The 24,469-nt window shown below is 42.1% G+C and overlaps 1 protein-coding gene across 1 annotated transcript in view; it reads right to left on the bottom strand.

The window, feature by feature from the left end:
* Nucleotides 1-24,469, bottom strand: part of Lamc1 (laminin subunit gamma 1) — a 110,305-nt gene that overhangs the window by 32,630 nt on the left and 53,206 nt on the right. Inside the window, exons 2-5 of the mRNA XM_005319715.5 lie at nt 10,591-10,895; nt 6,517-6,647; nt 3,419-3,585; nt 477-665 (exon numbers count right to left, since the gene is read on the bottom strand). Coding sequence (XP_005319772.2) covers nt 477-665; nt 3,419-3,585; nt 6,517-6,647; nt 10,591-10,895 — 792 coding nt within the window. The remainder of the gene's footprint in view (nt 1-476; nt 666-3,418; nt 3,586-6,516; nt 6,648-10,590; nt 10,896-24,469) is intronic.

The raw sequence follows: 24,469 nt of genomic DNA, 5'->3' as shown, positions 1-24,469 counted from the left end.
TTAAGGCTCGTGCCTAGAACTTAGATATGTACAGGAACATACAACAAAATGATTGTTAAACTCCTGAAAAGGTGCAGTGGACTGGATGCTGTGCACCTCTAGATATACACCAAATGCTGAAAACAGTCTGGCCCTTGAAGGAGATTAGACTAAACAAAATCATTAACAAGAAAGATCCTTTTACAGTCAAAGTTCAAATGGTCTGCATGACCCTGTTGCTAATTATTTACAGAACCATTGCTTGGGCCACCATACACTTTCCTACACATCACGAGAGCATGCGAAAGCTCAGCAAGGTTAACGACAGTGAAGGTAGGGGGTAGAGGCAGATTCTGAGTTGTTAAATGCTACAGTAATGTGTGCACCTCCACTGATGGTTGTTCAAATGTGCAGGAAGCCAAGTTTTACTTCCTGGGCATTAGGGAACTCTTGTCTCTCAATCCATCAGGGTGAAATGGGTCCCTGCTGTCACCTACCAACAGGACTGCAGTGACATGGAGAGCAGGCTTCATTGTTCCCCAGGCGGAAGAAGTTCTCTCGGCACCTCTCACAGTGGGCACCATCAGTGTTATCCCGGCAATTGGTACAATGGCCGCCATGGCCCGTGGAACGGTAGAGCTCAGGGTCAAAGTAGCATTCCTGCGATCGGCCACTGCAGTCACAGGCTGTCAAGCAAGACACATGAGTAGTGTCAGATCCATGTACTTTAAAGAATGGCATTTTAAAAGATGTCAATAAAATCAAACGATAACTTCCCACATGTCTGTGAGAGATACGTGGTGACAGAATAAGAATGACCACCAGATGATTGTTCCTTAGAAATAAAACAAAAAAACAGTATGTCAACAAAAAGTTTATATAGCCAGATTATCAGCTTACCAAGAAATATTCATCTTTATTTTTAAAAAATAGGGTTATCATAAAATATAAGGAATTCCCATGCTCAGAAAATAATTTGCCTCCAGGTAGCTATTCATATACAGGTAAAAGCCAACTCAAACTACAATTTTCCTGGTTCTTTATGCTTCATTTCCAATTCTAACTCCAAGAACAAGGTGCCAATTTACATACAAACACCAATTCTACCTTTTTAGACCTCAGGCAATTTAAAGACATTGAGACATTAACTTTCCAAGTGCCAGATTACTTGCATATCCATTCTGGGAAACCTGAGGTACATGGACCAAGATCACTTCCTCTGTGGATGGAGCAGAATTAAAGGGAATAGATGCTCCTGACACATCAACCTCCCAGGAGCCACAGTTCCAACAGGGTTGTCTGTTAAGCACAACCATATTTTAAGAACAAGTGTCTTTAGTCACAAAGTCTTTGCGACATTTATGTTAAGGTGATTTTTCTCCCAATTATTGTATCTGCCCAGAGTATATAGTAGTATCTTGAGTGCTAAATAAAGTTTTGTTTGATTTCTAGATAGAGCAGGCCCTGTTAACCTTTTAAAAATATTTGAATACTCTTTTTTCCTTCCCCTCCATATAATCAGTTCTTTTGTGGTGTTGCAACTGAAAACATTTTTTTTTCTTAAGAAACTTGAATCACGGCCCAAAACCTATAATTTGAGTTTTGTTGTTAGTCGTATAGTTCCCTTTCCATCTTCTATTGCTCCTTCTCTTCCCTCAAGCTGCCCAATTACCCCTCAATCAGTCCACCCCACCCACGAGGTCTGCTGCTCTGAGACTATGAAGCAGAGCAATCTGCATCCACACTGATCCAACCCAGAGCAAAAGCAGATCTGTGCCTCCCTCAACAACAGCTCATATGAGAGAAGGAAGCTACCATTTTCTCTTCCCTAGCCTCAGCATCCTGACAGGACTGCAGTCCTATCCCAACTCCCCAAAACTTCACTCTTTGAAGCACCACGGTGTTGAAGAGAGACCAAGGAGGAAAGCAAATTGACTTATTTCTTCATTGAAAGTTCTTAACTAGAGCAGCCAGTTTGCTGGCTGTGGTAAGCTGGCAATGTTTCATTTGCTTTTCTTATAACTTCCTGCGTGGACTAAAAATATAATACCATTAAGAAGAATACTTTCCAAAGCTATGAGGACTTCATTTTTGTCTTTTGCCAGCCTTTATTATATAGCTTCCAACACTGGGTACTTCAATACAGTGATGGAATTAAAGAAGCTCCACCAAGTGCACAGAAATGCTAGAGGAGGCTGTGAATTTTATCTGTAAGTCTGGAATTTGTTTGAGGGAAAGAAAAGATGAATAAGAAAATCTGCTCCAAGCACATCAATGAAAATACTCATGAGTCAAAATAAACCCTTCCCAAGGTTTCTGCCAATAATTTCTGCAAGTTCACAGTGTCTTCTTTCGCATTACATTTATTCCCAAGACAGTATGATGAAAAATATTTGTAAGGGCAAAAGAACATCATGGCTGTCTTAAAAGTTTGTTTGTGTTAATCCCTTGGCAAATGATGATTCCATGGTTTCTTTCCTGGGAGGTTTCTTTCTCTATCTGTTCAGAATAAATCATAACACTATAAAGAAATAAATAACATGTTATCTTTTTCATTTTGCCTTTTTCAAGACTACAGAACCTACTCTTCTTCTCAAAGCTACCAGTTCTCCACAGTGGCAATGGGAAAATTTTCCCCACTGTACTTGTTAGTGAGATAAAGGAAAAACAAGTTTTGAGAAATAATCTTTTGATTAGTCTAGAATTCACTGTACCTGACACATGCTAATCAAGTTGTCTTTTTTGAGTAAATTAAATTAGCATTGATAGGAAGAACAATGTAATAAGCCTTCTGTATCTGTGGGTTTGAAACCCAGAGATTCAAACAACTGCCAATCAAAAGTGTTTGGGGAAAAAAAAAAGTGTCTGTATTGAACAAATACAGATCGTTTTCCTGACATTATTACCTAAACGATCCATTATAAGAATTACCTATACAGCATTTACAATGTATGGGGTAACGGAAGTAATCTAGAGTTCATTTTAAAAGCATATGGGGGGATGTGCGTAGCTTACATGCAAATACTATGCCATTTTACACAAGGAAGTTAAGCATCTGCAGATTTCAGTATTTGAGAAGGGTTGTGGAACTGAATATTGAAGGAAGGTTGTATTTTAAAGGGCATTAAGGAAAAGAGTAGCATATTTTAGTGGGACCTATATGTCCAGTATTTGAATCTAAGCAAATTTTCAAACCCCGATGCTGCTGCTTCTGTGCTGGTACTCATGAAGGAGACACAAATGAGCCCCGTTTATCTTCACAGCCAATTGCTTTTGTCCATGATTTTCCTCTGACACACATGCAATTTGTAACTCTCAGACTGCAGAAAGGATACGCCTTTCACAGTTTTCCTTTCTGGGAGGAATAAAGAAAGGCTGGTTCCTCCTTCTACCTCTGGAAGTCCTTAAGACAACAGGCAGACAGCCCAGGGGCACTCACGCAGGCACTCGCTGGCACTTTCAGCAGTTGCCCTCCTCCACGGCCGGTCATTGAAGAAAGGCAGGCACTTTTCACAGTCCACTCCATACGTGTTATGTTTGCAATTACACACCAGCTTGTCAAATTCATTCTTCACACACTCGCTGGCATGTCCGTTACATTTACACCTGGAAAGAGAGGAGACGTCCCCAAGAATGAACTCCTGCAAGTTCCCAGAAATGATGCAGAAAAACTATGTATACAGAGAACCAGAAACAACCAAAGAATGCTTTTGAGTTTTACTGTTCAAAATGTAAACTAAGGAAATGAGCAAGACTAAGTTAAAAGAAAGAGTAGCTTTATTTAAAAGGGAAAAGGCCTTAACCATGTGTGAGAGGAAAGCCCCTCACAGTTGCTGAGGACACCTGTAGGATCAATTCCTGAACTCAGGTGTGTGTTGAGAGGCAGCAGGGTACTGTGGTTAAGAAGGCTACAGTGGTTTAAGAAGGGCAGGGAGCAATCCCAGCAACACAGGAGGATTACAAGTTTCAGGCCAGCCTCAGCAACTTAGTCCCTAAATAAAAAATTTAAAAAGAACTGAGGATGTAGCTCATTGGTGAAGTGCCACTGGGTTTAATCCTAAGGACCACAGCAATGTTTAAAAAAAAAAAAAAAAAAAAGCTTGTGGAGTAGGAAGTCAGGCTGCCTAGGTCTGAAACCCCTGTCACTCACCAGAGTAACTGAACCTCACCTGTAAAGAAGGGATGACGACAATGTCTACCTTGCAGGATTATTGTGAGGATCAAGGAGTTGCCTCATTTATGTGCTCAGGATTGCACAGGCACATATATCATATATTGCCAATAATCTGGCATACTGATTTCACAGGTGGTGAGACACTAAATTAGATATGTCGTCCTCCATGTGAGTACCCAGGAGTGAGAATATTCCCTCAGGCTGCATGGGACAAGACTCCTTGAAGGATTCCCGAGATGCAGATATGGTCACAAACTAGCACCCAAGGACCCTCGTGAATACTAACTGCATGGTGGAGCAAGGACACTCCCTCACAAGTTTCCTTAAAGACTGTGGCCAGTTTCATAGCTCAACTATCATTTGAAAATACATGCAAACACTCTGGAATCATCTAAAGTGTGCCAGGATGAGTCCCAAATTCAGATTTCCTGCTCTCGTCCTTCCCCTGAGCTGTTCTCCTTGGCTGCTGCACAAGCTTAGATGTCTACTGTGACTTAAAGTTTTACTTGTCTACAGCTAAACTCATCATCTCCACCAAATTAGCCCATCTTCTTCACTCATTGTGTTAATGGTAGTACTTTTCTCCTAGATCACTGAACCTTAAAATCATTTTAGACTAAGTCTTGACAATCAGTCCTACATAAGAAAATGGATCTGTATATTCTTTTCTATTCCATTGTCTCCAACACCTGATATCAGGTATGTGTTACCTAACACCTGACTATACAGTATCATAACAGAAATATGAATTCTCTAATTATATCCTACATTCACTCTGCTTGATACTAATCTCCATAATCCACTGTTTTGATATCACTGCCTATTCCAGAAAGTATGCCTGATATCTCATTGGTTACAGTTTTCATTACTTTCACTAAGCATCATTACCAGAAACACAATGTGCAAAAATGATGTTTTTGCTCTTGATATGTCATAGGCTCATACAAGGTAAAAAAGTACAAGATTCTTGATGTCCTATCTAAGGTCTTGGGCCACTAAACTATCATTCAGGTTAATAGTTCTAACAAACTTATATAAGACATTGTTATGGTTTGGATGTGAGGTGTGTCCCAAAAGCTCATGATGAGCCTTAACATAGTTGATGAATTAATCCCCTGACCAGATTACTGAGTAGTAACTGAAGGCAGGTGGAGTGTGGCTGGAGGAAGTGGGTCCCTAGAGGCATGCTTTTGGAGTATATAATTTGTATTTGGCAAATGGATTCTCTCTCTGCTTCCTAATCCTCATATGAGCCGGTTCTCTCCATCATACTCTTCCACCATGATGTTCTGCCTCACCTCAAGCCCTGAGGAATGTCTATGGACTGAGACCTCTAAAACTGTGAGCATCAAATAAATTTTTCCTCCTTAAAATTGTTCTTGACAGTTTTAGTCACAGCGGCAAAAGAGAGCTAAATGAACTAAAATGAACATTTTTCTTACTTCAAGTAGGTTTATACTCTCCCATCTCTGACTTTTGCTCCTGGCCATAGCCATCCTCCTGCACCCAGTCCAGATGTCTTTCCTCCTTATCCAAGTCCTACCCATTCTTCAAGGCCCATATAAGATCCTCCTGCTCTTCTAGCCTGACAGTTCTGGGTCATTCTTGATATATGGCATTTTTCTATTGCTACTTGATATTTTTATACTTAAAACATGTGACCATACTAGCACAGGTAGAACATTCTTATCCCTTGGGATGAGAAGAGTTTGAGATTTCAGATTTCCACAGATTTCAGAATATCTGTATACACATAATGAGAAATCTTGAGGCTGGAACCCAAGTCTAAACATAAAATCCATTTAAGTTTCATATGCACCAGGGCTGAAGGTAGTTTTATGTCACATTTGAAATGTGCCTGCATTTTGACAATGACTCATCACCTGGGATCAGGTGTAGAATTTTGTATCATGACAGTACTCAAACAGTTTTAGCTTTTGAAACATTTCTAATTTCTGGGTTAGGGACTTTCAACCAGTATTTAAATTTCTATGCATTCATTCATGACCTGCCGCTTTTATTTGGAAACTTCTAGAAGGTGAGGCCTTCTCAGAAGGCCAGTCTTACTCTTCCTTAGCAGTCTTGCTTGCCTGTGCTGGGGCTCTGCATTTAAATGGTCAGTGTGTGCGAAGGTATTGGTTTGACAAGGTTTTGTTTTCTCTGGAAACTAATCACTTAGTTTCCAGAGAAATATTCTAGGTTGCTGCCTGTCCTTCCAGATATGTATTAGCCCTAAGTCCTGCCACTCTTGCTGTTAGTAAGGAAAAAAAAATCTAGCAACAGCATGGATGCAGCTGTAAACAAGGCGCTACAGTCACTTCTACAGCAGAGCATGTCCAAGGCAGATTTAATAGTTTGCTTACCTGCCACCCACAGCAAAATCAGAGATTGCATAATAATAGGACTTGAGAACTTTGGGGTCATTAAACACTTCATCTCCAAAAGTGTTCAGGCGATTGAGAGTCACTCTGATGTCAGTAGCTGTTACCCACTCCTGTCAGGGAGCAAACACAGAAATATAAGAGAGTACAGGAACTCTGATGAGAGACATAAAAGTGATGACGTTTCCTTAGTAGTTCGTGTTTAATCTAAGGTTTGTCCTTTTCTAGCACTAAATCTATTAAAATACTCAATGACTCCTTAATTTCCTGATGTTTTTCTCCTCCTAGATTCTTCCCTTCTTTGACTGATACTGTTACTTTAACATTCAGGCTAGAAGAAGCAAGACTAGTTTCTTCCACAAGACTGTTCAAAGGTTTAAGTGAAACACATATTTAAAAGACTGGTATACGGGCTGGGGGTTGGCTCAGTGGGGAAGTACTTGCCTAGTGTGTGCAAGACTTTGAGTCCCACCCCTTGTACCACAAAAATAAATAAAAGGCTAGCATATATTAGGCGCTCAATACATGTGTCACTTCTCCCCATTCCACATCTACAACCCAAATGCAGAGACCAGCTCAGAGGTCACAGACCACCACACTGTCCCTCCCTATTCTTGTTCTGTACCATCTATCCCTCCCCTCCTGGACCCAATCCCTACTAACAGATCTGGGGGAAATACCCACGTGTGAACTTGGCATTGGTTTGGAACAATGAAATGTGGTCTTTTGTCTTGACCTTTCCCACAGCATCACCTTTTCCATGAAGTCTTCCCTGGCCACCATATCTAAATGGCTATCCCTCCCCAGCTCCCTACTTTCCTTTCCTGTGCTATTTGTATCACTGCTCCCACCATCTGACTATAAGCACCAGGTGGCAGGCAGTCAGTGTCTGTTTTGATTACTGTGTTCAGTGAACAGTAGGTATGCCAAACGAATAAATGAACCTGAAGAGCCCACGTCTGACCACGTTGGAACAAAGGTTCCACAGCTTTCCCCCAGGCTTCACCAGATCTGAGCCCTGACACCAAGTGCCCCTTCACTGAACTGACTTAATCAGACATTGATGTGGTGGTAGACTGGTACAACAACGATCCCATGAATCCCGCCTGCCAGAACCTCGCCCTGTGCTGACATTTTCCACACTGTGCTTGTGTGTCTGGCTGGTTTGGGGGAGGAGACATCAGCAAAGGTGACCAACAGGCTTGTCTAGCATTTACACACAAGGACCTGCCCTCCCGGGACACTTCCTCCCCTGCATGGGAAGCCAGGTCCTGCCTTCTGAGGACGGAAGATGACCTGCTGTGTGAGTGAACCCAGGCCAACTAGAATCATGGAGAAAAATAAACCACAGATGTTCAGAAACACTAAGTTTTGGGATGGCAGATCATGTGTGACCACCCAAAGGTACCATTTCTGCTCTAAGTCCTGGGGAGCTTCCTAGGCATTACAGGTCAGAGTCACCTTCAGAGGTGTAATGAGCAAGTGCAAAGGTGCAGGCATCTATGCTTCCAGAAGGCTCCACGTGAGTAGGGTGACACACCTCTGCTTAAGAACCACTGCCTTGGGCTGGGGATGTGGCTCAAGCGGTAGCACGCTCGCCTGGCATGCGTGCGGCCCGGGTTCGATCCTCAGCACCACATACCAACAAAGATGTTGTGTCCGCCGAGAATTAAAAGATAAATATTTAAAAAAATTTCTCTCTCTCTCTCTCTCTCCTCTCTCTTTTAAAAAAAAAAAGAAAAAAAGAAAAAAAGAACCACTGCCTTAAATTATGCCAAATTGGCACACAGAGCAACATGGAGAGCTCATAAAAGCTAATCTCTTTGACACTTTGAGTATAATTAGAAAGAAGAAGAGATGATGACTTCACTGCATCCAGTCTTGGAATTCCACAACAACTCCCACTCGCGGCCACAACCGTTGGAATTTGTTAGTTGTCTGTAATGTAAATAGCTAAACATACCCCTGCTTAATGCTTTTATAACTTCTACCACCTGCACCTTGATCACAGCTCTCCATGAAGGAGGGCTGACGCTTAGCCAGTGTTGTTTCATCATGAGCATCTTAAAAAGAGCAGACGCTAGAGCTGGACTTCACAGGGCCTGAATCTCAATTCTGCCACTTAAAATTGTGATCTAGGGCAAGTTATAAGCTTTCTCAGCCTCTGATTCCTCATCTGTAAAATGGAGATAATGAAAGTAACTTACGGAGCTATTATGAGTTAAAAGAATCACTATCTCTTAAGAGCTTGGATTAGCACTTACGACATTATAGCACAAGTGAGTAATAAATGCTGTTATTACAACAATGTATGTTTAGAAATGCTCCTATACAGTGAAAGCAGGAAGGGCTGCCTCCTCCATCTGGGAGCCTGCAGTTTCTGGAAGGAGAGGACATCTGTCTCTCTCCTCATTCGGACCAGCTGACAACCCAGCCTTCTCTCCTTGGCCATGGGACATGCAGACCACAGCTCTTACATCCAGAAACACATAATTAAATGAAATGACCAAATTATGCAGATGCCTATAGCATTTTTACCACATGCATTCTCATTAGTTTCTATGGGCATAAATAGCAGCAGATGAATTTCCACAGCAGGGGAAGCTGCTCAAGACACGTGACACTAAGACACATAGTTAGCACAGGCACCAAGAACCACAGCCACAACTTCATTACACAGCTCTTGCCTGCTGACCACACTGTTGCCTGTCCAGGACAGGAAAACACAGCAATCTGCTGCAGGAGAAAATGAGGCTGGCAAATGCTTCCTGGTATGACCTCCCCGCAGCGTTTGATCTTCTGCTTTTCCATCTATCCGAATCAACTGTTCTTTCTGCCATTCATTTTGAACATGGCCTACTCCCATTCCAAGAAACATTTTTCTGAAAGGCCTCTGCAAACATATTCACTGTTCACCATAACTTCAGAATTTACCAAGTACTTTCACATTCGCCATCTCCCAGCAACCCTCAAAGGACGGAGGGAACTAACTGGACCCACCGAGACACATATTCTTTGATTTGGCACTGTTCAAAACCATACAACCAAATTAGTGAGAGTCCTTGAACATAATAAATTTCAGAGAGGAAATAATGAGAGAACACTAAAGTTTTCAGAAGACTCAGAAAAACAGCAGGATTTCCTATTTAGAAATCATAACAGGTTTTCATAAAATGTACACAGCATTTGCAAACCCACATCCAGTCTTCCTTGTCTCAGTCGATGAACACAGGCCACCCCAGCTAGATGATAACCTCAGCCACATGACAGTAGTGTCTCCAACTCTGTGTTCGTGTGCTGAGACAGGCACAGGGCTCAGAACTCTTTCCCATTATCCAGCTAGATCATACAACAAGTTTACAGAAATCTAAGTAATAAAAGATTCCAAATCAGGGTACACAAGGAAAGCACATATAGAATTGGTTAAAAAAAAAATCTTTAATTTCTTCTGCCATTAGACAGGGAAAGGTTTCTATCACAACACTTAAGTGCAATACCATGGGTACCTAACTGGTACCTCCACTAACACCCATCCTTTCAGATGATGAAAAATTCTTATAGTGATTGGCAGAAGAGTTAGACAAGCCCAACCAAAATCTCCCTATGTAATAATGGAGGAAGGTGGCATTCTTAAGCATCTTGCTTCAACTGTTGCCCTTTGCTAACTTAAAAAAAAAAAATGCTTTTTATTTTTGTCAAATCAGAGGTAAGAAAAGATGCAAGAGTACTTGGGTAGATTAGGTCCCATAATCTTCTTCCAAAGGTCAGAGGCAGAATATTTCTGCCTCAAGTGCACAGACTAAAATCAGACTAGTTCAACTTGTTAAAAACTTGTAGTGTCCATGCCAGGGTATCTTTGCAAGTACATAAGGACCAGGTGGTAGTAAGAAAATAATTTCCCTGGCACAAACAGCAGAAAACTCAGCTGTCCACCAGAAGTAGGTTCCACTCTGATCCCCACCTCAGCAGTGGGGCTCCAGGCCCGCTGCCTGACCTTCTAGCACCTGGTACGTGGAAGAGCTACCTGGTCCCCCCCGCCACGCTGAGGCTACCTACCTGCAGCACAGGACTATTGTCAAAGTTGTAGGCACTGGGCCTGCCCTCCAGGGTCGAGAAGGCCACGTTGCCTCCGGTGAGGGGAGAAATGTCACTGAACTCATCGGTACACAAGGCCTGCTGCTCATCCCCTCCTGTCCTGATAAAGCCACGGCTGGCCTTCAGGTAGGTGTTCTCGCAGGAGCCACTGTAGTACTGGTAGGGGATCCAGGGCCCATCCTCCCGCGTGCGCTTGTAGATGGCGAAACTCTCAGGGCGGCTGGTATGGAACTTGAGGCGCACGTAGGTGATATCAAAAGCTTTCCCTGTGGGACAAACACACGAGAGTTCATGAGCCCTAGGAGTGAAGGCCAGGAAACCCCTCCATTCCTAGTTTGGTCTGGAGGATACAAATCTCCTGTGCACACTAGACCAAGACAACCCCAGAGCACACCATATGCTGGCTATGTCAAGTAGGACATCCTAAAACTGCAAGCAGTGTACATTTTCCCACAGAATGACAAAGTACAGATAGGTTCAAACATCAGCTCGTAAAGACTTGTTCATGACATACATTGCTGAAACTGTTTGCGATGAAAACTGGTTGCATCAGTACTTTAAAAAAAAAACAAACTAAAACTAAATTAAAAACATTTATTCTTAAATCTGGTGCTTCAACAAAAGCTTAATTAACAGATACAAAAATATTTACTGACTTTCTAAATGGTCTACTTGTAAGACTTTTAAAATCTCATTCTTTATTAAACATTAATGTCATTCTTGATGCAATACTATTTACTTATCCAAATTAAGAAACAGAGATTTTAGGAAGGGAAGTAGTGTCTGGGAGATGGAGCAGGAAGTAGAACAGGAAAGAAGAAAAAAAAAGTTCTCCTTCAGAAGTTCAACAAAGAGATGGGAAGAAAAGAGGCTTAAAGATTATACTTGGATGTGTTCAAAAGAGAATACATGAGTCGGAAACTCTGAGAAGGGCAGGAAAAGGGAGGAGTCGATGGGCTGCCACCCCTCTGGAAGAAGAGTCACTAGGTCAGACAGTTCCCTGCAATAACTAGTGCACAGTCTTATGGTCAGGATGGCTTGGCTGCCAGCCAACGTGTTCAGATGGGTAAAAGAAAGAATGTGCAACTGTGTTTAGTCACCATTCACTCACACACTGGGTCTTTTTGTTTCTATCAATATCGCTATTTTGTTACTTTTATATTATAGTACAGATCCCAATTTGGTCAATAAGTATAGTTGGGCAAAACTAACACATTCGGACCTGAGCCATATACTGGGGGACAGGAGAAGCTTATTAAACTTGGGACAGTCTTCTCACAAGTGAATTAGCTCCTCAGGAATAACCATCCCAACCTCTCTGGCAATGCCCTCTTATTGGTGATAAGGAGATTCATGGTGTCTGTTCAGGCCACGCTCTTTAAAACTCAGCTTTATCCACAGCAAAACTGATATGATGAGCTAAATCTATTTTTCAACTGGATCATATTTCTGCTCTTGCCATTTTCTCTTCTGTAAAAATGAGGATGATGGTACTGGCCAAATTCTATTGTTATATTGTGTGCATGTACGATAAGTAACAACAAATTCCTCCATCATGTACAACTATAATACACCAGTTTAAAAAAAAAAAAGGTAGGAAAAAAAATTAGGATGATATTCCCTGCTCCACCCACCTCAAAGGGTTGTAGGAAAGTCAAACTAAGACCTTGCATGTGCCTGATGAACTGAAAAACTTGATACAGATATAAAGCATTATTATGATAAGATATATGGAAAAAATTATTAGACTAGGCCCCTGGATATGTTCACACATAAAGACTTTGCTATAGCATGGACTACCAGGGTACAGGTGCCAAAGGATATATATGAATAAGGATCTGGCACCTAGGATGTAAGACAAGGCTTTGCCTGGACACAGACCACCTACACACAGTTAATGCACCTCATGTTAAAAGAATGCAAGTTTAACCTTTATTGTATCTATTGTGTCAAAAATGTCAAGCCCTCACCTCTGAATGAGACTCATTATCTCAGACATTCAAGAATGGTAAAACAGTCTAATTATATGCAGGAGCAGTTAGCTCAGGATGTTCAAAGGCATCCTCACTAATCTGTGGATTACAGATTACCTTGCTTTTCTATTCTCTCTCTTCCTTTTGGACATCCTATTGTTCTTTAGCAAGCTGACTGCAGCTGACTGGGCCAAAGGAGAGAAGGTAGAAAGGACCAGGGGATCTGTGTTCCAGATCAATTTCTGCCTCTTCAGGGAGGGGCCAGCAGCCCAGCTGAAGTCCCCCTCCACTGCACCATTAAAAAGCCATATTCTGAAGTAAATGGGCACATGTGGCCACTCGTACTGTGACCACATCACACACCCAGGGATGGCAAAACATCCAGAAAGTAATTCTGCCTGCATCAAACTCTGGGGCGGCCTAGCTCATGGGCACTGGCCTGGCCTGGCCATCTCTGAGCATGTTTCGGAGCTGCGGTTTCCATTTTACCCTCTTGCACACGCTCTGTGGTGACCTCAGTGGAGGCTGCTTCCTCACTTTTCCCCAAGACAGCCACAGGCACTGCCCTCAGAGTCTCAGTCAATCCAGAGCGGACACAGACAAGTCCAATTCTGTGGTGATTCTAGAATAGGGGAAGGGAAGCACGCAGGGGGACCATGGAGGAAGGTCACCCAACCCAGGTCAAGAAATGTTTCCTAGAGGAAGTGGCACCTAAATCCAAGACCTGAGGAATGCTTAGAGTTAGCTAAGCAAACAGGGGTCAGCTGCCCAGACAGATAAAATGCCCCGTATGAAAGTCTAAAGAACACGAGGCGTGATCCGGGAAGAATAAGGGCTGCTCAACACATCAGAACAAGAGAGAGGCTGGAGGGAGTCAACAAGAAGCAGAGCACAAACTCGACGTAAGGGTAATGGCCAGCTTCTGAAGGGCAGACACCAGGACACAAGGCCACATTTCATGCTGTGGGCCCAGCGTGGAGATTAGAAGGGATGGAGCTGAAGACAGAGGTTAAGACAATGTGGTGGGGGGGCAGGGGTAGAGCGCTTGCCCACTATGTGTGAGGCACTGGGTTCCATCCTGAGCAGCACAAAAATACATAAATAAATAAAAATAAAGGTACTGTGTCAATCTAGAATTTATTTATATATATATTTTTTAAAAAAAGATGATGATGTGCTGGTGCTCCAGGGGAGATGGCAGAGGCTGAATTTAAGGCAGGGACAGTGGAATGAAGAGAAGCAAAAGGATCTCAGGAGGGGTAGGAGGAAAGCCCAGCTGAAGGCCCCCTCCACTGCACCGTTATCACTCTGCTTCCCTCAGCCGCTCTATCCCAGTCCATGAGGTGGAAAGATTAAGAACAACATTCAGTTCTCTAGTTTAAAAACAACCAAATGGAGAGTAGCAGCATTCACTAAAACAGAGAACAGGGCCAAGGTAAGCAGGCAGGGATGATGATTTGGGGTGACTTCAAGTCACCTAGACAAGAGGAGATGAGTAGAAGGGAGCTGGATGTGGGTGGTCTGAAGGCCCAAGAGACTTCTGAAACACACAGCTTTGGGGGCCATTAGCATGTCAATGGATACTAAAGATCTGGGCAAAGGGATGAACAGTGAGCCACCTCAGAGCTGATTTTCCCCATCACCCAGGCGTAAGAGCCAACAAAGCAAGCTAAGAGTAAGAGAAGCCGAGGAAACTGACCAAGGAGCATCCATTGGCTGAGCCACAGAGAGGCCAGTGCTGCACCTGAAGTGGTTCCAAGCACAGGAATCACAGACCCTGGAACGGAGGATGGACAACAGGAAGGTGCAAGATGCGTGGTCAGCCTGCTCTGGCACTGGGCCAAAGGACAGCATCAAGAAGGGATGAAAATGGGGGGAGTCCAGAGCCAAGGCAAGTTTCCTTTTCCCTTTTTCAGTGCACTTACTGCTGCTGTGCTGGGGTCCGCAGAGAAGGAAGTGCTGAAATACAGGCTGAGAAACAAGAACGGGATTCTTTGCTAGTTGAAGGATGGTACTCACAGAGTAAATGTGCCTCTTCACTTTCTGGGTGCAAATGTAAGCAACTTTGTAAGTTTTAATGGACAGAAGTTGAAAGAGTTCTGATAACTTTTTTTGGGGGGGAGGGGGGGGTAACTGGGGATTCCCAGAGGCACTTAACCACTGAGCTAGATCCCCAGCCCTTTTTTATATTTTATTTAGAAACAGTCTCACTACATTGTGTAGGGCCTTGCTAAGTTACAGAGACTGGCTTCGAACCTGTAATCCTCCTGCCTCAGCCTCTGGAGCCACTGAGATTACAGGTGTGCACCACCACACCAAGCTAACTTTTTCTTTTCTTGAAGTAAAAACAAAGGGCACCTGCACTAAGGGTTGAGGAAAATCTGGGGGGAGGGGGGAATATTTAGAGAGTGTAAACTTTCTAATAGTCAGTAGAGATCAGCAAAGAAAACTCACTAGAGAAGAGGAGCCTTATTGTGCAGGTAGACAACCAAGAAGAGGCCATCCCTGGGGCGGTGTGGTCCTCACAAGAGCATTTAGCACCCCTTGCCAGTGACATGGAAAGACGATAAGACAAGGGGGCTGAAGTCATGTCGAGGGACTTAGAATCTAGTCTGAATTAATAAGAAGAAAATACAGAAAAACAGAATGAGTTATCTGTGTTATCTGAGATGACCTGTAACCATGGATCATCAAGAACTGGAAAACTAACAGGTGCCACTGAGAGCTGCATGTCCTCTTTCTCTCCCACCCTACGTCCCTACTCTTCAAATGTCCATCCTACTCTTTCCACAGGTGACAAAATAAGAAGATCTGGTGTGAATCAGGTGAACAGAAAACAGGTCCCATCTTCCGAGAGTGACTCTAATTCTATCACTACACTTTGGGAGCAAGTAGTCGACAGTGTGACTTTGAGGTAAAGCAACCAAGCCCAACAATGAAGGAAATCAGTAAGTACAATCCTGGGAGGAATTCCAGCAACTCTACGAGTAGAACATCTTCCACTCCTCACCTCATGTTCACGCACTTGAAGACTAACATGGATGTGTACACCTTGAGAAAATACTTAGCTTCTAAATGTTCTACTGTTCTCCCCTGTCCTGCCTCATTGCTTCCATAAATTAAGAAAAAAAAAAAAATCTCAAGTGCAGCTGTTTAGAATGAAGCACACAAAATTAACTAATATCTTTTGCTCAGCGTCCCACTGTTCATGCTGGCTGAGGGAATGAGAAGGGCCTGACTGAACAATGAGAATCTAGCCATTGTTCAAGCAGGGCCAAGCCAAGAATTCCATGTAAACCTCCTACGTGGGGAAGTATTTCTAATCTCTGAGTAGGAGCAAGACTTCTGCAGGATTGGATTCAAGTCCTGACTGCTGGGGAACATAAATGCTTCTCTGTTATGTGCAACTCAGAAAAATTCCATGAGAATCTTGTGACACAGCCTCTTTTACATTTTAGTAATGAATGACAAGAGCCATGCAGAATTTTACAAAATTTCAAAATGCCCTTCCATGGCTTGAATTAGAAGAAAATTAGCTCAATCTAAAATATCAAATTAGGAGTCACTGGTTCACCCTTGTTCTTCTATGCTAATTCTATAGAAATCTTTCATGCTGACTCTTTTAGAAAATGGAAGTTCTTCTCGAAGCCAGACTTAGGAATATAAAACTTAAATAAAGTTGTAGTACAAAGTCAACTGGAGATGGTGTATGTTTAGGCTACTAAATAGGATTCTCCAAACAGTTAACACAAACAGTAGACACAGAAAGCAACTATTTGAAAACGTTTTCAATTTTGTTAGCATAACTGCTGGCCGAAACAAGAGTTCCCAGGACAACATGTCCAGCTGCATACCAGCTGTTATTGTTCCACCTCAGCAGACGGACTGCACAAATAGAGCCTCACCAGTCAAGATGACCCAGAGCCAAGTTAATGCTGCAACTGGGATCCTCAAGCAGACCCGGGCAATCAGAACACCAAGAGAACAACTGAGCAAACATGGGAAGGCTCGAGGTGATCTGAGTACAGTGCAGCCCTTCCAACCGCGGGAAAACTCACCCTAACTGCCGGTTGGAGAGCTGGTTTCTACTGCCCCAACCCATCCTCAAAACCGAATGCTCCAAAATCTCACCCTGTTCCTTTCCCCTAAATTTCAGTGCTTCTTGTTCAAGGTCTCTCCCTTGTCAATCAGCCAAATGACCACAGTGCAAGGGGCTAAAAGTACACAACCACACAAATGACCAATGAAGACAAGTTACCTTTATAGCTTATTTGAGTTAATTGTTATAATTATGATTACAGCAAATGTAATGGAACTTATAATTTAATAGTCTCTCTAGAATCAACAAAAGGCTGACAGCCATATTTTTAGTACAAGCAATAAATACTTCCATCAACGACACAAAGACATGCTGAGATGAGCAGAGCTGGAATATGGAGAGACTCAATCCTATGTGGCCTCAGTGATAAAAGAAAAGATAAGCACTTTACAATTTTTTAAAGCTAATAAAATCCTATACACCAAAGGCTCTTTATAAAAATAATGGTATGGTTAAAACTAAGGCGTCACAAGGAAAACAAGTTTTAAAACAGATTATGATTTTGGAGAAGATAAATCCGTAATCTCTTATGGAAACTAGATTTTTCCATAAAGATCAAATTTAAAGTTTAAGTCTTTTAAAGAATACACTTCTAATCCCTCTCTATTGTTCCCAAAATACCACTTGATGCTATCCTTCTAAAGTACAATCTTTCCCCTTGCATTACCCAAATGCAATCTCCAAAAATGCCATATGCTCTTCAGCAAACTGAAGGGCCAGAATTAACTAAAGATGAGTTCACAGGACATGAGAACAGAGAGAATATGAACACAGAACATTCTTAACTGAATCCAGAATATCAAACATGCTTGGAGGGTAATGTAAAAATGGATGCAAATTAGTTACAGGCTACAGACATTTTCTATTATCTAGTCGTAAGGTTAATCTACCCTAACATACATGTTTTTGACATTTTTCGTGATATTTTCAATGAAAGAGACAAGACTGCCAAGCACTGAGGAATAAGCCTTTTTAGCCCAAACCTCCCGCTCACAGGATTTAATACCAGCCCTAATTCAGGCCAGTAGGTCACAGACGCCTGCCATCCTCCAGCCAGGCAGGACTGAAGCTGCCTCCTCTCTCACTCACACTAGCTGAGCCGAAATCCCACACACCACCAAACACAGCCCTAGCTATGGTAACTGACAGACATGCAGGACTTGAGGTCACGCAGGACAAATACAGTAACACCAAGGAAACAAAACACAAAGGCAATGACACAGGAGTTACGTAAGTAAAACCTACATTTAAAAAAATGTATAGCTGTTAAAATATAAAAGAAAACGACGCCGAGTTTTATAGAAGCTCTTTCATATTCTGCAACATTTACACACACAATTGATAATGGATTATAGTTTGGCTGGAGTCCATACAGGAAGGTGAAGAATGGTAAAAGAATGCTGAGAAAAGAATAACCTGATGAGAGAAAAAAAAGGTTTAACATCTGATCATAATAGTAAAGTAACAGACCAACTCTAATCACACACAAAAAGCTGGTTAATAGTGTGGTTTTTTTTTTTTTTTTTTTTTTTTGGTGCTGCTGGGGATTGAACCCAGGGTGTTGTGCATGCTAGGCAAGCACTCTACCAATTGCGCTATATCCCCAACCTTAATAGCATGCTTTTAATCATACAACAATTATTTGCTAAGAGAATCTGCTTGAAAGTCCACTGTGGCAGTACGATGCTCCTCCAATCCCTCGTTTTGTTCGAATGCCTTCTCCTCTCTAGATTCTTGAGCTCCTAATAAACTTGACCCTTCATCCCACTAGATCCATAAACTATCTGCATCTTTCTTCAAAAGAAAAAATAGCTACAAACACCATTAGCTGTCTTAAATATACAAACGGCTCTCTCAGTTTTCACAGTGGCGTGTTGACTTCTTGAACGCCTCCCTCAAGCTGCAAGGCCAACAGCCATGATTACTCTTGGTGACTGCTCAGTCCAAATTCTTCCATTCTTTCAACAAATATTTACTGAGCACTTCTATGCCAGTCTGTCACCGTTCTAGGCACTGGGGCCACAGCGGAGAATAAGACAGATAAGGTCCCCAACTTAGTAGGCTTATAGCCCAATATGGAGAAGGGTTGCATTAAGGGATGAACAAATTAGTAAAAATAAAAATTTTAGGTGTTAGATGATGGTGAATCACAAGTTGGGATAGACAGTATGGAGGAACAGTGCTATTCAACACTGTGTTATCAGGGATGGCCTCCTTGACATGGATAAGGTGACAGCTGAGCAGAGACCTGGAGAAGGGGAGCACTGCATCATCTCAGAGGGCATGTTCTAGGAAAGACAAGTACAAATGCCCTGGGGCATGAGCACGTGGGGAGGTCCCTGGAAGTAGTGAGGAGGTCAGCCTGGCTGCCTCAGAGTGAGAAAGGTGGAACGCGTCATGGGAAAAAGTAAGAGGAGCAGGGCAGGTGAGGGACTGCCAATCATCTGGGGCTTTGCAGCCCACTGTAAGACCTAATTTTTACTCTGAATGAGGTGAAAATCTACTGAAGAACTTTGAACAAGGGAATAACATGCTCTGGCTGCTGTACTGGCTAAAGACAACAGAGGGAACTGTAGAGAAACAAGAGGACTGGTTTGGTTGCAAGAGAAAATGGTAGCTTGGCTAGAATAGAAGTGGTGAGAAGTGGTCACACTCTAGTCCTACTTTAAGAAAAGAACAGATCTGTTTTACTGATAGAGGGGACACAGGGTGTACACTGTGGCTTCTACAACTGGAAAGACAAAGCTGCCACTTGCTGGTACAGGGGTGGAGGGCGAGGAAAGCGGGAGTTCAGGTGTGGGTATAATAAGTTTGAAACATCTGAGTTGAAATGTCATGTCAGCAATTAACACACGTAAGTCCACAGTTTAGGGACAGGTTCAGGCAGGAGAGAGAAATCTGGAAGTCATCAGGACAGAGTTAGTATTCAAAATCAGGGGTTAGATGACAACCATCCTTCCTCAGTTTAACAGACAAGAGGCAGGCCAGGCAGGTCTTAGGACATATCAATTTTTCAAGTGGGGAGATAAGGAGGATCCAGCAAAGGAGACTCAGGAGAAATGGCTACTGAAGCAAAAAGAGTATGAATGAATTAGGCTCTCCCGAGTGGTTACTTTGACTTTCCCGTGTCATGCATTTCAATGTAAAATGCATTGCAGTGTCAAGTTTAGGCACCAACAGTAAACTAGAACAATAGTCCTCCATCTATCTTCTTCTTCTTTTCTCCTTTTTGGCAATAATGGGTATTGAACCGAAGGCCTCATTCATGCTAAGCAAACATACTATCACTGAGCTATACCCCCTGCCCTTTTTTATTTTATTTTTAGACTTGGTTTCAATAAGTTGCCAAGGAGAACTTCAAACTTGGACCTTCCTACCTCAACTTTAGAGTAGGTGGGATTACTGACGTGCACCATCATGCCTGACTGCAGTCTGTCATGTACAGATGTTAAACTCAACAGGGGTCTGGCATGACTGAACCCAAACTCCCCAATGTTTTTCTCTATGCCAGATTCCTCTTATTTAACTTAAATTCTCAAAGTCCTACTTCCAGGCACTTAAAACTATACATTTGACTTTTAGAATACAATGCAGGTTTTCACAGTGGTATTCTTAAACCTGCAGATAGTGGTCAAGATTTCCCGCAAACCAAATCCCCCATGCCCTCTGGCCCCTGTCCTCCCCACCCACAATTCCAAATGTGTTACAAAATAATCAAGGACCACTAGCAATTCTCAATGGTAAGGGACAAATCTGAAAGCAAAGAGTTAACTTCTGCTTCAGCACACTCAAAAAGATAAGAAAACACTTTTTCTTCTTTGTCTAGAAGCCTAGACTTGTTTAATCCCAGTCTGTGTCGGGTAGTGTTGGCATTTTCAGGGAGGGAGTTACACTCTCTGGGTTAAATACCAGTTTAGAAATATTTATGTCTAGAGAAGAAATTGCAGATATTTTAAAATATTATTTGTATATGTGTAAACAGGGAAATTAAAGAACAAAGTACCTAATGCTCATATAGATGATAGAGAAGGAGGGGGAGGAGAAGCAGAGAGGGAAAGGAAGAAGGGTAGAGAATGAAGAATTAAGAACATTCTGGAAGCCCAGACTTCACATTCTGGTTCTAAGTTATCTCACAACATTCACACCTCATCTACAGGACATCCTCTCTTCCCCTTTTAGAACACTTTGTGTCACTGATCCCACCTCCTTCTAGACTCAGGCCTCAGGATGCACCTTCAATAGCTGGGATCTAGGATGAAGGCATCCAACTTGTAGTCCGCCTATTTCTGTAAGTGGAATTGTACCGTACAGAGTAGGGTTGCTTTCTGGCTGTAGGGGCATGACTGAGCAACTGTGGGAGGAATGCATGGCCAAGAAGCCTAAAATACTTACAACGCAGCCTTTCCCAGAAAAAGCTGGCTGATCCCTGACCTAGGAAATCAAAGAACATAAGAACAAAGATCTCTACTCAAACGTCTTCTACCTCTCATCTGTGGGGCCCACTATTTTAAAAGTTGGCCCAAGAAAATCTGAATTTTTCTTCTATTATCACATACACCACTGAAGAAAGAAGTCTATTCAGAAATTTTACAAGATCAATGACAATTCAAATACATATGATACCCAGAATTACCTATTATTTCATAGAAGGGGGAGGGGCCTTTTTTTTGCTGGCATATAAACAGGCAAAAAGATTAGCAGTTAAATGGAGAGGGGATAGAGATTTGCATCATTGTAAAAATCAAATCTGTAATAATATCCTTTAGCTCTTATACAGCTTATGAAAATAAACCATTCAAGCAGAAACCCAAGGAAAATAATACTGTTGGAAAAAAATGGCACCATCGTTCCAGTGATGCCCCCCTCCCAGGCCACCCAGAGAAGCAGGAGAGAAAGGAGAGAAACATTCGACCCAGCAATCATAGCTGGGAGAGCGGGAAAAATGACATGCTGAAAACTGCAAATAAAATGGAAAATGCAAGCAGATCTCATTTAGATCTCTAGAACCTCCCTCCCTTGTCCTCTGGGTAGGAATTCAGTCCTCCACACAAGGCCTTCTTGTCCTCTGCTCTTCTGAGCGGATGGACGATTTACATCACGAAAATACCCTGCCAGCTGGCACTCTCTCTACAAGCGACTGATTGTGAGCAGATGCCTTCATGAGATAAGTATAAACGAATACAACCCCTTCTTCATTTCTCATTCATCCACCCTCTCTGCAGAAGAATGGGAACGCACACTACACACACTCCTTCAGAAACCAAAGTCTGTGCTCTCACATCCAGTTGTTGTGAGCTGTGCTTGGACTTGCTGTTACATTCCTGATTAACTTATGCCCCCGTCAAATACCTATGATGTAGGCAAACTCCACAGACTAGAGAAAGAGATCTGACATTCCTAGATGCAAGCGTCTGTTTACCATTTTTCTAATGGCTTGGTTTAAAAATTGAATAATTCCCATTATAACCTCAATTTAGAACATTTGATAATCTGCTACAACAAAGAATCGAGGCTTCCAACTGAAGGTTGATCAAAATTATTGATGCAGTTAGTGTTATGGGTTCTACAGTCTTTTAAAAATATTTTTTTCTAGTTAAATCAATCACCTTCCTGTTGATGTGTACTAGCATATCAGAAACTATTAAATTTCTCTTTAACTGGATAGTAGTAAAGAGTTTATCAGATATGTATTAAATAGCCCTTTTCAAAGCAAGGAGAAACTTTCTGTGATCACTCCCCAAACTGCTTTATAAATTATGTATACCAGATTCAGTGAGGGTGTGTTGAGGGCAAAGAGAAGGTCACCTGACAAATTACTTACACAGCCTATTTCAGGTAGATTCCCAGTACTTCAAAAACATGAGCCCTTTTTATCTGCTTTTCCCTTGGCATGAAGAGCAAGCCCTCAGCAGTGCTATCAGAAGAAATGTTCTTCCAATCTTCCTTTGTGATATTTCAAACAGACAGCACTGCAGCTCCCCTCCCTGGGAGTATCGCACATGCACCAACAATGGGACCTGTTCTACCTTTCTATTTACATTCTGGAGAACAGCCAAAGTCCTCTCTAGCTCACTTTGATCAGATGCCAGAGACTTGGTATCCAAAAACCACCTAGAAGGAATTCCCTTAGCCCATGAGCACAGGGGAGTTAGGATGGAGATGGAAAATATTCTATAAATTCACCTTCTATGGTATCATGCCTCGGCATCAGAATCCTTGCAAGTTACCTGATCTAATACAAACTCTCAGGCATGTGAGTGCAAGGCATCCATAAGCCTTGGATTTTCTATCTCCAAACCATAATCTAAAACTCTCCAACATAAATCAAAACCTCTGCTGCAGTCTTGCTACCTTCATCATCACACACCAGTTCTCGCTTACAAGCCATTCTCCAGCTCACTCCTTCCAAACCCCCACCCCCCATGACTTCAAGTATCATTGATCTCCAAGGGCTTCTAATTTTATTATCTCACTTTGTTAAATACACAGCACTTATCCTTCAAGCCACACATTTCAGTACTTTAGTATTCAAGAGTTGAACTTACTCAAGAGCAAGAAGCCTCTCTATAACTTTTGGTATCTTCTACAACAGTATTTGTCAATACTGTTCATCACACATAGTAAAAACCACACGTCATATTGCAGGCCTGAGAATGAAAATACACAACCAACAGAAACTCAAATTTGACCAAAAAAAAATATTATTTATGATGCCATCTGATAGTTAGTCATTGTATTCTCTATTTCATGTGTTAGAAACTGTTGGTCAAAGACCACTTAATTATTTGGTGGCATTAGGGAGTTGTAACCCACAATTTGAAAAACACCACTCTACGATTCCTGGGGCACTGCCTTCAGTACAACCAGGTGCTCAGCAAGTGTTGGGCAAGGCTGACTTGTGCACCACATGCAAGAGGTAGGAGTTTTACCATGAAATGCTTTCTGGATATCAAAATAAAGCTGGATGAGCATGCCTTTCGAGACCTTCTTCACTGATTTTTAAAAAATTTTTTTTAGTTGTCAGTGAGCCTTTATTTTATTTATTTATATGTGGTGCTGAGGATCAAATCCAGTGCCTCACACATGCTAGGCAAGCATTCTACCACTGAGCCACAACCCCAGCACCTGTTTCACTGATTTTTAAAACAGAACAACTAAAAAGAGAACTTTGATATATGACAACCTTTAACAAATCCAAAGATGATGTCCTTTCTAAAGCTAAATTGCAAAAATTCCATTTACTAACACAGCATCCCAGAGGGGCCCTGAAGCCTCCAACCCTGCATTAATTAATCTTTTCAAATAAGTTGTTTTTAGCAACTCTGGTTCCCACATCTGCTTCAGCCATGAGCATGTGGTAAGCCTCCACGGCAGTAGCAGGATTTCCTCTCTGTGGGATAGATGGACTGATGCCCGGTGCTTGGGGTTAGATTTCTACTGAAGTAGAGATATCTGGGTATTTATTAGGGAGTTCAATTCCCCATGTCTTGTGTTCATGACACTTTTTTCAAGGGATTATCAATACCTGTATTTTTGGATGTATTTATCCTTTGCATTTAGTGTATGTCATACATATACAACTATAAGATTTAGAGTTCCAATACTCTTGTCCTGTCTTCCTGCTATCCCTTTGAGATATATTTTTGTTGCCTTTTATAAGAAGAAAAAGTCTGACTTATAAAATAACCAGCAACCCAGTGGGAAAGTGATCCAAATTGAATCAGGTTTGTTGCTAGATACATTCATTTTATAAACATACCCTGGAGCT

Source organism: Ictidomys tridecemlineatus, chromosome 10, assembly GCF_052094955.1.
Source record: "Ictidomys tridecemlineatus isolate mIctTri1 chromosome 10, mIctTri1.hap1, whole genome shotgun sequence".
In the NCBI taxonomy this organism is placed as follows: domain Eukaryota; kingdom Metazoa; phylum Chordata; class Mammalia; order Rodentia; family Sciuridae; genus Ictidomys; species Ictidomys tridecemlineatus.
The sequence above is the reverse complement of the archived record's forward strand: the minus strand, read 5'-3'. Positions and strand labels throughout refer to the sequence as shown.